This window comes from Sturnira hondurensis, unplaced genomic scaffold (assembly GCF_014824575.4).
Source record: "Sturnira hondurensis isolate 20B ecotype Veracruz unplaced genomic scaffold, ASM1482457v3 Scaffold0013931, whole genome shotgun sequence".
Taxonomy (NCBI): domain Eukaryota; kingdom Metazoa; phylum Chordata; class Mammalia; order Chiroptera; family Phyllostomidae; genus Sturnira; species Sturnira hondurensis.
Window position 1 is genome coordinate 375,538 of NW_028086562.1, and position 17,002 is coordinate 392,539.

Sequence of the window (17,002 nt, forward strand, 5' to 3'; positions counted from 1 at the left end):
TAATCCCAGATTTTACTACTATGGCTTGGCTGCAAGATGGACAGACAGGCTTATTTATCTTCTTTTAATTGCTTTCTCAAGGCTACAAAGTGAAGCTGTAAGGCATTTGAGGATTCTTCCCTCCCAACCCCACCCCGTCCGTCTTCACTGCAGTTTCTTTGAACCATTTTCTCCAGGGAACTGGTAGAAAATCTTATCCATATTAGAGGACCTACTTCATTAGCCATGTGAGAAGCCTGGACTGAACTCCTCCTGACTGTGCAGCTGCATCTGTGTGGTTATGATCAGCTGTTTAACATTTGAAAACCATAGAACGTTTTTCATGAGGCGAAAATATTCTAATTATTCAGAGCTAGATGGTGGATTAGAGGGGAATTCTTATTTATTTATTTTTAGAAATAGGGAAAGAGAGGGAGAGAAACATTGATGTTGGAGAGAAGCATCAATCAGTTGCCTCTCGCACGTCCCCGACTGGGGATCTGGCCCACAGCCTAGGCATGTGCCCTGACCTGGGGATTGAACCAGCGACCTTTCTGTTGGCAGGAGGATGCCCAACCCACTGGGCCACACCAGTCAGGATGGAAATGTTTTTAATGACAAATTTTACAGATGTAAGGTAGCTGGTATTTAGGTAAACTTAGGTATTTAGGTATACATGAAGAATACAGTTGAACTATCTGGTTTAGCTCTTCCTGAAACATTTTCTGGCCCCAATCTGAAGAAACAAAATCTTCATAACAGATCATCTAGGAACAAAGTCATCTAGAAAACAAACCCTTTTCAAGAAGGGCTTACTTGTGGGTGATACATTAAGCAAAAATGGTAGGCAGAACCCAGCCTTTTAGAACACTTGAGTTTGGACGTGATGTTTAGTTAGGTGTCACACGAGATTCTGATTCTCACAGGTTACCCCATCCATCCTCAGTGGCGTGTATCCGATATTCATTACCAGTATTATTCACAGCTGGATCTATCCCTAGGCCCTAGAACAGTATCTGGCACAGTTTAACACTCAACAAATGTTTGTAGAAGGCTATCCAGTAATTTCTCCAAAGTGCTAAAAAATAATCCTCATTCTTGTGATGCTTCATGGACCATAACACTCTTCATATGTTAAACGTATATCTTTAATAAAATACAAAGTATTTCTTTAAAGATGTAAAGCTTTCGGAATTTTCTCAGTCAGGATTCTTGTAATGTAGAAATAGATGTGTATGACGTTAAGAAGGTGACTTAGAAAAGGTTCCTTTTGGTCTCCTAGGAATAGGGCGCGCTGCAACAGCCCCTCGACCGAGTTTTTGCGCTGGCCTGAGTGATTGCTCGCAGCACAGTGACCCCTGCCTTCATTTGTTCCGTAAAGATTTCCTTACTGTTGGTCAACAGTCCCACACCTTTTTACTTTTTAAATGTGTCTTTGTGTAGGGGTGGGAGCATAAATCCAAATATTTATTGGATTTATGTTACAGAATGTAATATTTTCAGGAATAGGAACACAGGCAGACAGTGGATCAAATGAAAGGTGGGGGGGTGTAAATTATTTAGAGAACAGAGTACCTGGAGGAAGCTCAGGTTACCACAGAAACTGCAGCAGCTTTTTCCAGAGAAAATGTAATCTCAAATCAAGGTTTGTAAAGAAAGCATGAGTGTTGAGCTATGTTTAGGGGAAAACGTCTCTTTCTCTAAAGAGCACCTCACTAGAAAGTTTAACTGAAGGACATCATGCAAGCAGAAGTGAGCCTCACTGATAAACCAGGCAAACACAAACACAAGTTAAGTACATTATTTAAAACATTTCTTCCAGCTATCACTTAAAACTTTTTGGGTCACTAAAAGGCAGAATGTCATAGGCAGTAAGGACATTTGATTTAACTTCAGTCACTTGCTTACTTTTGGAATGGCCTTTACATTCTTATGAGTGATTTCCTGTTATCAGCCATGTAAGATTTAAACATTTAAAAATTTTATGTGTACTGAACCAGTTCTAAGCAGATTTCATAAATTATTAACATGGGTAATTACATGAAACATAAGTGGTTTTTGTTTATAGTTTGACAATTCTTTTTCCATGTCTGAAAAGGCTACTCTAAATCTAGAAAATTGATGAAAACTAAGTAGAGATTGCTTACTTTATTTTTTCTTTGCCTTTCAAAAATACACGGCTAACACTCAACTAGCATGCTATGTGCCAGGTACAGTCCTAAGCAATTTATATATATTTTCTAATGTTATCCTCCCAATAACCCTAAGAGCTAGATGTTATTATACTCATTTAAATTTTTTATTTTTTTAAAGATTTTATTATTTTTAGACAGAGGCGAAGGGACGGGGAGAGAGAGAGAGGGAAAGAGACATTAGTGGGTAGTTGCCTCTCATGCACCACCCCCAGTGGGGACCAGGCCTGCAACCAGGCGTGTGCCCCGACTGGGACTCTAACCCGTGACCCTTTGATTCACAGGCCAGCACTCAGTCCACTGAGCCACACCAGCCAGGGCCATATATTCATTTTTCAAGGTGACAGAATTGGGGCCCAGGGAGGATAAGTAACTTACCAAGGCCATGCGCCCATGTGAGTAGCGGGGCTGGAATTTGAATCCGAATTCTGGCTCCAAAGTCCATTGTTTTCCATCTCTCCTTGTGAGTGCCCCATTTGCTATAATTAACTTTGGTAAATGTTATTAGTTTGCCATGAGCTTTTTAATTTTTTATATTCTCACCTGAGGATATATATATTGACGAGAGAGACAGAGAGGCAGACAGCCAGCAAATGTGAAAGATCGGTTCCCTCCCATACACACCCCGACTTGGGATTGAACCCTCAACCTTTCGTGCATAGGATGATGCTCCAACCAACTGAACCACTCGGCCAGGGCTGCCATGAGCTTTTTAATAAGAATTTATTACTTTATCAACTTGAGTTGATTTCAGATTATCACTAAAATATGTGCTTCTTAAAAAATTAAAAAGGGCCCCATCTGGTGTGCCTCAGTGGATTGAGTGCTGGCCTGTGAACCAAAAGGTCACATGTTTTATTCCCATTCAGGGCACACGCCTGGGTTGCAGGCCAGGTCCGTGGTGGGGGGCATGCGAGAGGCAACCACACATTGATGTTTCTCTCCTCTTTCTCTGTCCCTTTCCATCTCTCAAGAAATAAATTAATTAAATAAATAAAAAGAATTTAAAAAAATTTTAAAGATACTCAGTTTTTCCTTGTATTCAATATTTCCCATCAATATTGTTAAGCTCTTATTATAGATCCTCATTATGTTATAGAATTTGGCAAATAGCTATCTGTTTTAGATATTAGGCAAAGTATGACTATATAACTTTATGTTTTATACTTCTGAAATAAAACTAGATTAGACAGTTTTCAAGTATTTGCAAATCGTAGTACTTTTTGTATTTAGTTTATTTAGTATAGTATTTACAGTGTATTATTTTTAAAGTAGTCTAATGCTAAATGTCATAAAAATATGTAAGTAAATATCCAGCATTCATATCATTGCACCGCCTACTCCTACACACTCGGCCATCACCAAAGCAGGATCCAGCATCGGTCGCTGTGGCAGTCGGGTCTTACGTTAAGACTTACTGTTATGATTAACATATAGTCTGACTCCCTTGGCTAGTCTGAATTTAAAATAAATTGAGGTCCTCTGAACTGTAAGAATACTTAGGACATTATAATTTATAATAGATTGTTTTGACAAATGAGCGATGAAAATGGGTATTTATGATATCCCTTCTAATAGCAGTTTCATAGTTAGAGGAGAGACTTGCTGTGTATGTGTCAAATATTCATTTCATTTAACAAATATGTATCACAAGCTCACTGTGTGCTTATTAGCCCTGGTGCTACAGCAGTTGCTAGGAGAGCGGTCTGTCCATCCTTCTAATGCCTCTTCTGTTAAAGAGGAGAGACACAGGGCCCTCTGTTCTCATGAGGCCACAGCTCTTTGCCCACACCTTGGTGGTAGTAGTCATTACAACCTACTTATCTTATCCTCTTGTGTGCATTGTGTCCTCATTAACACATCCCCACTAGTTTGTGAGTCTTCTAGAAATGAAAACTGTGACCAATAAGGTGTTCCTTATTTGTACTGAGTGTTGACAATGAATACTGGTGAATTGCTCAAATAAGGGGCTGAAGCACAGCTGAAAACGTCAGAATGTCCACTCCACGAGGTCAGGGATACCTCTGCCTGTTTTGTTCACACCTGTGTCCCCAGGATCTAGTATGGCACCTGTTACAAAACAGGTGCTCAGTCAACATAAGGCAGAATGAATTCAAATAAATGGCGATTTAGATTTGGGTTGAGGCTACCTAGGGACACTAGTTAAATTTATTTCTTCTGTTGGATCACCTTACACTATGGACTGTGTTAGGCCTCGGAGACACAAGTCTTCGCCAAAGTAGACTCTGGTGTCGGAGAAATAGCTCTGTGAGGAAGGACAGGTTTCCAGCGAGGACTTTGAAGGGCTGGCCAGTGTGGGGAGGCGGGCTGAGCACAGGGGTCTTTCTGCTGCTGTTTCTCGCCATTGTCTGCAGTTTGAGGCTCGGGGTCACAGGAACCAGGCAGGAGGGCCTTTGCCAGAGACAGGGCATCAGTGTTGCCGGGCACTGCCTGGTGTTCAAAAAGATATGGAGTGAGAAAAGTTCATTAGAACATGTAGATAAACTAGCAGTTTATAGGTACTGCTATATGTCATTTGTATGTACTGGAATGTTAGTGTACTGTGACAGAATTACGTTTCTTTAAAGTAATGTTTTAGGTACTTGAAGTTTTTTTTAGTGTAATTACTACAGTTGAAAGACTTAAGAAATGCTGAAGGGAAAGAGCATAATCTAGTATGGCGTTAGGCTGCTTTGGGGAGAATGGGACGGAGTAGGGATCACGTTGGCCCAATTTGAGTCTTGGCTGCATTGCATACTGGCTTACTGTGTTGAGCACCTTTACTTGACCTTTCTTTGCCTTAGTGTCTTCATCTGTAAAATGGGGTGACAATAGTTTCTACCCCCTAAGATTAAATGAGAGAATACTTTCCTGTAGGATAAGAAAAATAATGAGTGCTTACAATGTACCAGGCCAGCTGCTCAGTAAATGTTTGTTATTCTTAATTCTGTTCCTCTCATTGCCAAAATGTTCTCCGCCTTACCCATGTCCCTTTTGGAACAGCTGGAACTAGGAGGGTAGTTGGATAAAAGCAAATTGTCACACCGACTATGATGACTGTGAGTTGGTGTGCCAGTTAAATTTCTCCTTCTATTAGAATAAATGCAGGGCTTCCTTTTATTGATTTGTTTCCAGTCTGTTATTTGGTGCACTTAATTAACTGAAATTGTTGTTGTTTTAGCTACATGAAAGCGGTTATGATGCCGGCAAAGCTCTGCAGCGCCTGGTAAAGAAGCCTGTGCCCAAGCTGATTGAAAAGTGCTGGACCGAGGACGAAGTGGTGAGCTCAGGCGGGGTTTGCCTGTGGGCTGGGTCATTGGGTGTTTGCTTCTCACTGCGTGACCTGCTGCTCCTCCGGGGAAAGGAGCACTTTCCAAAGACTCAGTCACGTGTACAGACTGGCCATGGCTTCCTTCAAGCAAGGGAACGAGCCTTTAAGCTTCAGGAGTTAGAGAAAGGCTTGATTTTTGTAAGCTTAGGTTGCATAGATCATGGTAAAGGTTTTCCCAGGTTTCAGGAAAGGGAGAAGTGATTGACACTTACTGTTAAAAGGGTTTGTTTTGGTTGGTTGGTTGGTTGGTTGGTTGGTTTTTGGTTGGTTTTTGGTGCAAGCTAGTGTTTGACACCTCCCTATTTTAAAGCACAAACATGTTAAAACCAGTTGATACATAATCTAGAGTAGGGCTGGTGACTTTTTTTTATCCTGAGCCCTGACATGATCCCTAACCTGCGGAAGGACATTAGTCAACAGCAGGAAGCATAGACTTGATCAAATAAATATATTGGATCTTTCATAAGCATTCTGTTATCATGGCCCATTAAAGAAGATGGGGAGATAGAAATGTGCCCACAAGTAGATCTGCAGATCTGGATTCCTGTCTTGGCACAGTCCTCACGAAGCCACATCCCCATCTGGCGACGTGTGAAAGGTATTGCTGGACAGGCTTCGAGATTTCTTGTGCTTTCACAAGTGCAAGTGTTACTGCTTGGTATTCATTTACCCTTTCGGTTGAGTGATACTAAGATGAGGCTGGCACTGAGACATATTGATTGTAAGATTCTCACCTGTGTTTTAAAATATGCTAAGAACAAGTGCTTAGATTTTACATGCTTTCATGATCCTGCTTTTTCACTTTTACAGTGATATTTATTGAGAGCTTATTATATGCCAGGAGCTATATCAAAAGGAACACAAGGTTCCTCCTCACAAGGCTTACATTTTAAGAGGGAGACCACCTGTAAATCAGCATATGTCGAGTGGTGGCACATGTGCTGAGGAGAACAGAGGAAGTTTAGGAGGATGGGGAGAAACTGGGGAGGGGTGCTTGCTGTCTCTTGTAAGGGGCTTGGAAAGGCCTGGTCAGTACAATTTGAGCAGAGACCATAGGAATGTGAGGAGGTGAGCCTTTTGGGTATCAGGAGGAACAGAATTCTGGGCCTAATGGGAAAGAAAGCAGACTGGCACGTTGGAGAACTAGGTAGGAGCACATTGGAGGTGGGTGGTGGGGGAGGGGGCCCTGCGGGGGCCAGATCAGATGTGGCAGTGGTCAGCACCATGCTAGTCACTCTGCAGATTCTGGGCAGAGGAGTGGCTTGGTCTCCCAGTGGGGCGTTGTGCTGAGTGGAGAGTGGGCTTGGGGGCTGTTGTGGGGGTTCGCGTCCCAGACCAGGGGTTGTTAGTGCAGCAGCAGTGGTGGTGGGAAGTGGGGAGGTGGCGGGTGTACACTGAAGATGGAGCACAGAAGTTTGTTCGTGGACAGCTGGGGGCGGGGAGGCGAGAGGAGTGGGAAAACCCAGGACACAGCAGGGACAGGAATGAACTGAAATGGCCCTTGAGGGTTGGGTAGTAAGTGGTAGACCCTTAGGATTCTTAAGTTTATCAGGCTTGCATGAAGTTGCTGTTGCTGTTTGAAGTTAAAAATTTTTAAACCTTACGTGATTAGGAAAGAGATGGAAACATCTTAAACATTTGTGATTGTTCAGACAAAAACCAAAGTAAAGATGTTAAAACTCGCTTGTTTTGAAAAGTCATTTGATGTTGTTTTTCACTGTAGACCTACTAATACCTGGGAAGATAAGAGATGTGATTGATAAACATTTAAAATTCCACAAGCCTTTGTAGAAGAAAGACATCAGGAGATAAAAGGGATAGAATGAATGTATAGAATGTGACCAGTCTGCACGTTACTGTCAGGACACACATACCGCGGTGGTGACTTACCGTCCTCCCTCTCCCTCAGCTCTCGAGCTTCTTCCCTCCTTCCCCTTTTGGTCTTTCCTGTCTTCCACCTTCATGTTCCACCCTGAGAGTCTCTCCCTTTTCACTCATGTCTCTCCAGCTCCTCACTAGCCAAGAATCTCTCCCCTCTCCCTTACTTCCTCCCTTGACCTCTTAGTCCCTTCAGAATTTTAAAATTCAAGCTTAAAAGAAGGCTCTTCCTGCTTAAAAGAAAGCTGGCTTCCTTTTCCTGCAGCATGTGCTTGTGTGGGCACAATGTGGACTGTGTTCCCACTGCTGCTGCTTGGGGACTTCTCCCAGAGTGGGATGGGAAAGCGGGAGGCTCACACATTGGGAAAAGCCCAGCTTCATTTGGAAAAAGGAAACAGGGCCCTGGAGTGCTGCACATTCCAAATACAGGCTGATGGTGCAGGGTGGTGTTTGAGTGGAAGTGTTGAGATATTTTGGCCATCATCCAGTTCTGCAGGGCCCAGGGGTTACTTGGTACCTTAGTTATATAAAGTTCAGCCTTAGTTTCTAAAACCTCAAAAATGAATGAGAAAGGGTGATTGAATAATTGACAGACCAGGGGTCCCCATGAAATTGTCTCCCATGAATCCTGTCCCTAATGCCAGAAAGGTTGGGGACCACTGTGAGAGACCGAAAGAAGCTTTTGATGAAGGTATGCAGACCAAATCGTTGGAGTACTTTCATGTGGCAACAGGACACACAAACCAACAAGACTCCTGACCTTAGCTTGGTTTGGGTGGTAAAAATCACCTACTATGTGTATGTGGCCTCCTGTTAAATTTACCACGTTTTCCCATCCAGGAATCGCTAGAAAAAGCAAACAAATGTGTCCAAACTAAAATAAGTATATGAACCTTCCTCCCTCCTTTTTTTCCCTCTTAGTTTTCTTTATACTTGGAAATTTTGGTTATTTTTTAAATTATTCCCTCCAGTGTATGAGCTTGGTCTAACTACAGCAACACTGATGTTTTCCTTTGCATGGAAACTGAACAGTATGTGAAAGGGCTGACGGGGAGAACACCTGATGCGTGGATCCTCAGCTTGGCTGCGAAGGGGCCGCCCATGTGCTTTGTGCTCTAGCGGGCCCGCTGTTCGGGAAGGGGCTGATCTCTCCCTTGCCAATCCAGGCCCTAACTTTTTCAAGGCTCAGCACACTTGTGCCCACCCTATGGTGACTGTCCCTCTCTGAACTGCAGCTCCTCTTCACATCATTTATTGGCACTTAATCCTTTGCTCCTTGTGCTTTGGGTCATCATGACCAGCTCTTGTTCCTTGGCCTTTATTTCTGAGTTGATTGCTATACTGGTTTGTAAAATTATGAAGAGTGAGACTTTATTCATGGTGGGAATCATGTTTGGGAGAGAATAATGTATCTGCCTATGAGAGGGCTGGGGAATAGTGACAACTCTTCACTCAAGATTATTTTTTTTATTTTTGTAAATATGTTATTTATTTTTAGAGAGAAGGGGAAGGGAGAGAGAGAGAAACATCGATCAGTTGCTTCTCACACACCCCAACCAAGGACCTGGCCTGAGGCATGGCAACCCAGGCATGTTCCCCAACCTGGACTCCAACCAGCGCAACCTTTTGGTTTGTAGGCCAGTGCTCAGTCCACCGAGCCACATCAGCCAGGGCCAAGATTATTGCTTTTAAAGTTTGTTCACTGTAATTAAGACTCTCCTCAATCCTGCACTTTAAAACTTGTTAATAATATGCACCAGCAGGAAAGAGGAAAACTTTTACAAACAATACAGCTGACCTTAAAAGTTTTACTTTCGGCAAAAGTTCCCAAGTTATTAATAATACTGTCACTGACCTCTTCTTCTTCAGTCTTTTAGATAATCACTAATTCTTGAGATATTAGGCCTCAAAAATCACATAATGGGAGTCTTTTCATTCCACACATCCTCTCAGTAATTTTTGTGACTGTGTATATAGATAGGATACTTCTTTTTGAAGTTGCTTTGGGGCCAAGATACTTTAAATCTTGTTGAGGTGAGGGAGACTTGTGCCAATTTCTCTCAAATCCTAGGCCAGATAGTGAGTCCTGAACTTTGCTTCAGTGGAGTGACTGAGAAAAACCCTGGTAGCTAGCTCATGGCAACATCTTTCATGCTAAATAAACTGGGTCAGATCAGAGAAGCATTTTTGAAGAAATGCTAGGTCAGTTCATGATGCTTATTAAATATTATAGTGTGGGCGGGCCAGGAAGGAGCCAAAGTGAATGCTGGCTGCTGTGTGTGAGAGTTATATTGATAGTTAACCAGTTTCACTTACATTATGCTAAAATATCCCATCACTTTAGGATACCATACAAAGCAGTAGAATTGGAGGAAGACTAAAATACAGATCAGAACTTTAAAAAAAACCCAAAACCCTAGATTATTAGGTTTTTAATTAAACACGATGAACTCATTTAAATATAACACAAAGGCCCCAGGCTGAACTGCACCTAATTGAAACGGATTAAGTCACCCTTCCATGCTCAGATAGTCATTAATTCTGTTTATTTATGCATGCAAGCTGAAGGTAGCATTTGCTGCTGTTGTGTTCTTGCTTATTGCACTGGGATTCCATTGCTGCTTGATGCTGTGCTCTTAATTAGCATTCAGCTGTTGATTATGGAAATACTGGGGATACTAATTGAATTCTTCTTAAAATTCAGGGCCTGCACTTTCCTTGTGGAGTTTAGCCTGACTTGCAAGGTTGTAAGATTGGGTGCTCCACTGGGCAGTGCATTGCACCCTTTGCTCCCAACCCATTAGGCTGTGTTTGTTTTGGAAATCTTTTTCATGTTGAATAGTTTGCAGCAAAAGTCCAGGTGTTGCTCTGGCTGGGTGGCCCAGTTGATTAGAGCGTTCATTGCTCCACGCACCAAAAGGTTGCAGGTTTGATTCCTGGTCAGGGCACATAACTGGATTGTATGTTTGATCCCCAGTTGGGGCATGTCCAGAAAGCAACCAATCCATGTTTCTCTCTCCTTCCCACATCCTTTCTCTCTAAAATCAATAAAAACTTATCCTCGGGTAAGGATTTTAAAAAAAAAAGTCCAGGTGTTGCATAAGGGAAAGGTATTGTTGCATACAGTGTTCCTGCAATATTTCTATTTCATCTTGGGTTGCTGTAACTTATTATCTTGAAACATGTTTGCCTTTAAATATGTTGTACCAATTTTGATGTAATACATCAAAATTTATGTAAACAATGTAGATACAAATAAGCTCTGAAATTTTTACAAAGATAGTTAATCCATGGCGGGGTAAACCTTAATTGGTCATGTACATGGATTTTCAGATTCATGAATTTTAATGTATCTAAACCATCCTTCAATTTAAAGCTCAGTTTATCATAAATATAAATGAAAGTCTTTCTTTCAAAATTGACGTGGTACCACAAACTAATTTTCTGAATATTTGTAATACAATGAATCTATGTGGCTGGTCAAGGCATTACTTACCCTGAATTCACACAGCTGTTTGTGCGCATGGCGTCTTCCCCCAGCAGTGTCTTCAGATGCCTTTGTTGTGCTCCTTTGGGAATGGCTGCTAGCGAAAACATTGTTTTCATTGGTCACTTTTTTCAAGCCAGGCATCTGGATGTGCCAGAGGACAGAGCTGCTTAGTGGGCAAAAGTACAATGAATTTTATTTACTGTTTTGCATGGCAGCTGTAGAAAATGGAATCCACAGCAAAACCAAAGCTTAGGTTCCGTAAGGAGCAGCAGGGGGCTGTGGGGGTGAGAGCCGGGGGTGGGCGAGTGACCAGAAGAGAGCCTTCCACGGCTCTCTCCGTGGTGTCACCCGAGTTTTAAGACGTCCGTAATCTTGGTGTTCAGTTTTAAATTTTACAGCTTCAATATAGGGGAAGGCTTAATTGTACGGTATTTATTTTAGGAATAGTCAGGTTTCCAGACTTGAGCGTTTCATATAGTCATTCAGGAAATGCTGATGATAGGAGAATCCAGTAGGTAATCTGATATGAATCCATTCATTTTCTTCTTTTGTAAAATTTATGTGAATTTTCCTGTTGTTAGAATATCAGTTCTCACAGTTTTCTGACTTCATGCTTGCCTTGGGTCTCTGTTCACGTACGTGCATCATTTTATGTAGTTGTAAATTTATGTAAATTAAATCATAACATTGATATTCTCACTTTCTAATGAAATCTTAGCCTAAAAATTTATACAGTTCACTTGGAACCCAAAATATAGACCTGCTGGATTTAGGGAAACACGTAATAGGTACTTTAGTAATTTTAAATTGAATCAGAGTAGTTTTTCTCTCTATTGATTATTCTTCCTCTGATTTCAGACCAAGTCAGTATTCTTTCCTATGAACAACTTAATTTTAGGTGTGAGAGTAGGAAAAATAAGAGAAATACAAATGTTGACTCATTACCTATATTACTCACTTGTGTTACATGTTCTTATTGTGGTCCACGATAAAAACCAGTCCTTAATATTACAGAAGGGAAATGTACATTCAGGTAAAATTTGCCTAATGTTTTGTTTTGTTTTTTACTTTATTTATTTGTCTTTAGAGGGAAAGGGAAGGAGAGGAGGAGAGAAACATCAATGTATGGTTGCCTCTCGTGGATCCCCCCCTGGGGACTAGCCTGCAACCCAGGCATGTGCCCTGACTGGGAATCGAACCTTGATCCTTGGGTTCGCAGGCCGGCGCTCAATCCACTGTGCCACACCAGCCAGGGCCTAATGTTTGAAGTATTAACGAAATTGAACTGTTTCTCCTATGATTGGCTCCCATCAGCCTTTGAATCTAACCATTGTTTAAAGAAGTCAGTAGTATGATAGAGTGGAGTTTATTGTCAAGTCCGATCGGAAATGAGATAGCAAATTAAAAATCAATTATATGTGCAGAAGAGTTGCTAAGGTAATCAATTTTGTCAGTTTGCAGAAAGATTCTACTGTATAACAAGCTCTAAAGAGAAACATATCTTTAAATCCTTTAGTAAATGAGGTAGGCCAAGCATTAGAGGGGGAAAGGCATTTCAAAACTTTATTTCAATATTTCATGTCAGTAGAATTTGCCTCTGGGTTAAATCTACAAATTCAGTTCTGACCTTGCCTTTCACATATGTGGCTTCATTGCGTTCTAAACTTCCTCTTTATACTGTGGTAAAAAAAAATTAGAGACATGTTTTTCTCTCTTTTTTTATTTAATTAAAGATTTTCTTTATTTTTAGAGAGAGGGAAAGGGAGGGAGAAGTAGAGGGAGAGAAACATCAATGTGTGGTTGCCTCTTGTACATCTGCCACTGGGGACCTTGCCTGCAACCCAGGCATGTGTCCTGACTGGGAATCAAACCAGTGACCTTTTGATTCGCAGGCCCACACTCAGTCCACTGAGCTACACCAGCCAAGGCTCTCTCTCTCTTTTTTTTATACAAGAATATTCTTGTGTGTGTGTGTGTGTGTGTGTGTGTGTGTGTGTTTTCCTTTTGCCAGTATTTGTTTAATTGGCAAATTAAACACATTAGATATTGTTTTGTAATTTTTTAGATATTGTCTTTTAAAGCCAACAGTAAATTGTGCCAACTTTTGGAGTTGTGTGTGTGCATGCACACATATTTGTGCACAAGAAAGGGTTCAGGCCTTGGGGTAATGCAGAATAGAATAGAGACCTGGGAAGTAAACCCACATTGAATATAGGCATACCCTAAATTATTTTTTTGCTGCTTAGAATAATCTTTAAAAGTCAAATAGTTTTTATGGGACATTTTTCATTTCACTTGAAGGAGGGGAGCCTTGGGGAGAATCTCCAGCCTGAAAGATTAACAAACGCTAGGGCAGTGGGTTACTAAAACCACGTTTTCTGTTTTATATTCAAGGGCATGTAAAAAAATGGAGCTAGCATATACTTTCAGCCACTCTCAGTCATCTTTCTCTGTTCTTTTAAAAATGAGAACAAGACGCAAGGGGACTTGAGGGATTGCATTTGTTCTCCCATAGACAAAGTGGTGGTTTTATAAATGAAGAGGATGGAAAACTCCTGCGGTTTCTAAGCAACAGAACTAGAGTCAGTTTTAATGTGTATGCATTGAATGCTGCACATATAGTGACACTGGAGCCTTACATTTTCACAGGTGAAACATTGTATTAACCTGATAACTGGAATTCAGGCTTGGAGGGGGAAAAAAGGAGGTAAAAAAAAAGTAGGAACCCTACAATGAAAGAAAGTAACTTATTTAAAGCTGTCTCCTCTCTGCTGTGTACTCTGTCTTAGACGTAAACTTTCTCAGGTAGAGGTACTAATGGCCTCCATGGCCCCCGGTTGCTACCCGCACTGGAGTGCCAGCCTGACTTTACCGTATTTTGTTATTTTTCCCCCCAACGCTCTGTGTGCTAAGTGATGCTACTTTAATATAGGACTTGTTTTAAGACTTTTTCCCAAAGTACCTATATATGGGTGAGTATTCCACATATATAAAGCAGAATACTGAGGTGTTAGGAAGCAGAATACGTTTGGTGGTCATGGATGAGAAAGATGGTCTCTGCAGTTAACCAACTTGGCATTCAGCCCAGGTCTGTCTCTCTGGTTCTGCATTTCTCACATTTGGTTGTGGAGCTTGGTGGATGGTAAACGTGCCCGGTCTCCATTCTTGTTGATCCTGTATGAACATAAAGAGAGGAGGACCCCTTCTTGTTTTCTACCAGGTTACTTATTCAGTTCTGACTTTAGATAACTGGTTGGTATTCATTTACTCATTCCGCAAATATTTACAGAGCACAGAACTCTGCCAGACACCATTGTATGTGCTGGTGACACAGCAGTGAATAAAGCAGACAGTCAGCAAGGGAAGATGATACAAACAAGATCACTAAGTGGCCTCCTCAGTGTGTGAGCTGAGTGCGAAAGTGTGTGGGTGTCTGCCCCACTGGGTTGAGGTGGCAGGTTCGTCTGGGTGCTCCCACCCTAGACTAAGAAGTCTTGAGGTCCGGGACTACAGTCAAATTCTTCTTACATATCCCAGAGCTTGGAGTAGGGGTGATAATCAGAAACTATTGTTTGGCCTGTTGAATGGAAGAGAAACCTAGTAGAGGCTGTTTATTCTTCCAGACCCTCAAACCACTTCAGTGGAATCTGTGGACTTGCCCGAGCTCCTGTCCTGTTGCAGTCAAGGGAGCTTCTCCGTCACTCTGAGGCATGGGGCCGGTGCCTGTTCCTCACTCCAGCAGGATCAGCTGGGCATTTCCCTGTTCTTTTCTTCTCAGTATCATCTCTTGGAACGAGCAGCCAGTCCTTTCCAGTTGTCTGTGGTTTTATTTTCTGGACACCTCCCTCCCACAAAGCTCATTCTTTGCCACCATCACTCAAAACTTACTGATATGTGTGGTTGAGATGTTTTGCTGTGAGAGAGAGAGAGAGAAGGAAGAAGGCTCAGTAGATAGCCCAGCATTAATCTGGATTAATCTGGCTACTCTGACTAACCCACCTTCCCACCCAGCCCGTCACTGTTTTTGGAAGTAGAATGACCTGTTTCCCAGTCCTTTCTAAGGCTGGCTAGGTGTTTGGCGGGGGAGCGGGGGGGTCTTTTTTGTGATTGTGGTATGTGGGTAGTATACTTTTGCTTTCAAGTTTATTCCAAACCTCTAGTGTGCTCCTTCTATTCACTTTTAGGATGTTTTCTTCTATTGCAAAGGGCTAGATTCCATGTTGTTAATCCTAGAAATAGGAAACAAAGGAACTATCAAATAAATACACCAAGGAACAAAGAAGGAGGGGGCAAGGAATGTTGCAGGTAAAAAATGAACCTGAAAATAAGAGAATGGAGCAGAATGAATGATATTATACCATGTGGCCTGAGGGCTGGAAAGTCTACCAATCCATATTTAATAAAAAACGTATGTGTCTAGAGCTTTTTTAAAAAGTGTGCTCTATCATTCTGGATCATTTTATTACACATCCACAAACACCAGGAAGCGCTCCAGTCTGGAAGTGGAATGCCCTGGGATGCGCTGAGTCCCTGCAGCACTGTCGCTGTGGCTCAGCATCTTGCATGGCCCAGTGTCCACTCCTGAAATGCAGGACAGGAAAGAGGTACATCACGCTCTTATATCTCCCACCTGGAAGACTCACTAATGCTGGGGAGAGGTGGGGTTGGGGTAGGGGCACAAGCAAGAAGAGGCCTTGTGGTTTGGGGAGAGAATGCTGACCTGAGAGCCTGCACGCTCGGATGAGAGTTCTCAGACTGGCAGCCACCTTTGGGGCTTTGAGGAAGTCAGGTGCCCCTTGCATCTTAGTTCTGTTGTCTGGGAAAGGAGAAAGAAAGGTGGGGGAGAGCTTTGCGGCCCCGAAACCTGCATCTGACACCAGTCTTGGTCTGCTGCCCTCCTCTACCCTTTTACTTCTCAGGCTAAAAATTGGGCAGATTACTTAATCTAAAACTAATGGAATCATCTCCATTCAAGTGCTTTGAAAACATGTATGTACATGTCGAAAACCTCCACATGTTCTTTAAGTACTAAGAGTTCTTGGATTTCCCTTGTAGCTGCTTTGTACATTTTGATTATATACTTATTTTTCTAATCTTTCCCATCAGCAGTAATAAAACAAACCTTTTGGCCCTCGTTCTGAGATGCATTTTCTGAGGACTACCATAAGCCATCCCAGAGTGGGGGCAGGGCACTCCGTCGCCAGCGGCTCTGCTTTTTGTTTCGCTCTCCAGTCCCTTCCTCCTGGCAGCTCCGAGTCTTCTCTAGGCACCACCCTTCCTGGGGTCCATGGGCGTGTCACATTTGCTGATAAGCTGCTTTCCAGATAGGCACTTTCAGCCTAAATCAATCGTTTTCTTTTTCTATCTAGGGCCTCTAATTAATTAGGGTAACAGAACTAAGTAGGCTTGGCTATTCCCTTTCATTTTTGAAAGGGAAGTTTTAGAAAATGAATTAAGTATAGATTTGGGGAACCAGTTGATCTGGACCCAAAACCCATTTAAAAATAAAATGTCTTTGCTTGTCGAAGGCATTGGGCTCTTGGTCTGTGGCTCCCATTTCTGTGTTCCCAGCAGAACACCACCCGGGACTCTCGATTGCGTCAGGCCACTCCAGTCCCCAAAGCAGCCTTTGTCACTAAAGAGTGGGGCGGACAATGAAAGTTTGGTGCCCTCCCTTTCAGGCCAGCACACAGTAATGAACTTCTCTAATCTTTTAGCAATAACGAAAGTTAGAAAATCATTTTCAGATCATCCTTTGGGACAGCCCAACTTCTTTGTCAACTTCCCAAGTTTTTGACCCCAGAACAGGCTGACCTTGGAAGTTTGTCTCCCTCATTAGAGCTCTAACTTTATAATCAGCTCGCATTTCCCCTTTCCTCCCTCCTTTCTTCTGTTTCCCCTTCCTCCTCCTATTCTCCCCTCCTCCCCTATCATACATTCCAAGGATCTATTTAGATTATCTTGCTTTTAGGCAAACTTTCAATTGGATCATTTCATTGCTCACACCTTCAGAGGAGTCACTCAGCATCATACCAGATTTTCCTGCCCTGGCTGGACATCGTGCGAGGCCCCTGAGAGTCCCACCATTACAAGGAGGCCCATCTGTCTGGGAGGCGCTCCCCTTTGGATGGG

At 42.3% G+C, this 17,002-nt stretch overlaps 1 protein-coding gene across 5 annotated transcripts in view; it reads left to right on the forward strand.

Annotated features, from left to right (window-relative positions):
• RERE (arginine-glutamic acid dipeptide repeats) overlaps window positions 1–17,002 on the forward strand; it is a 408,446-nt gene that overhangs the window by 313,773 nt on the left and 77,671 nt on the right. For all 5 annotated transcript variants that reach the window (XM_037062025.1, XM_037062026.1, XM_037062023.1 and 2 more), the window contains one exon: window positions 5,353–5,451. In XM_037062025.1, the coding sequence (XP_036917920.1) occupies window positions 5,353–5,451 (99 nt within the window). The remainder of the gene's footprint in view (window positions 1–5,352; window positions 5,452–17,002) is intronic.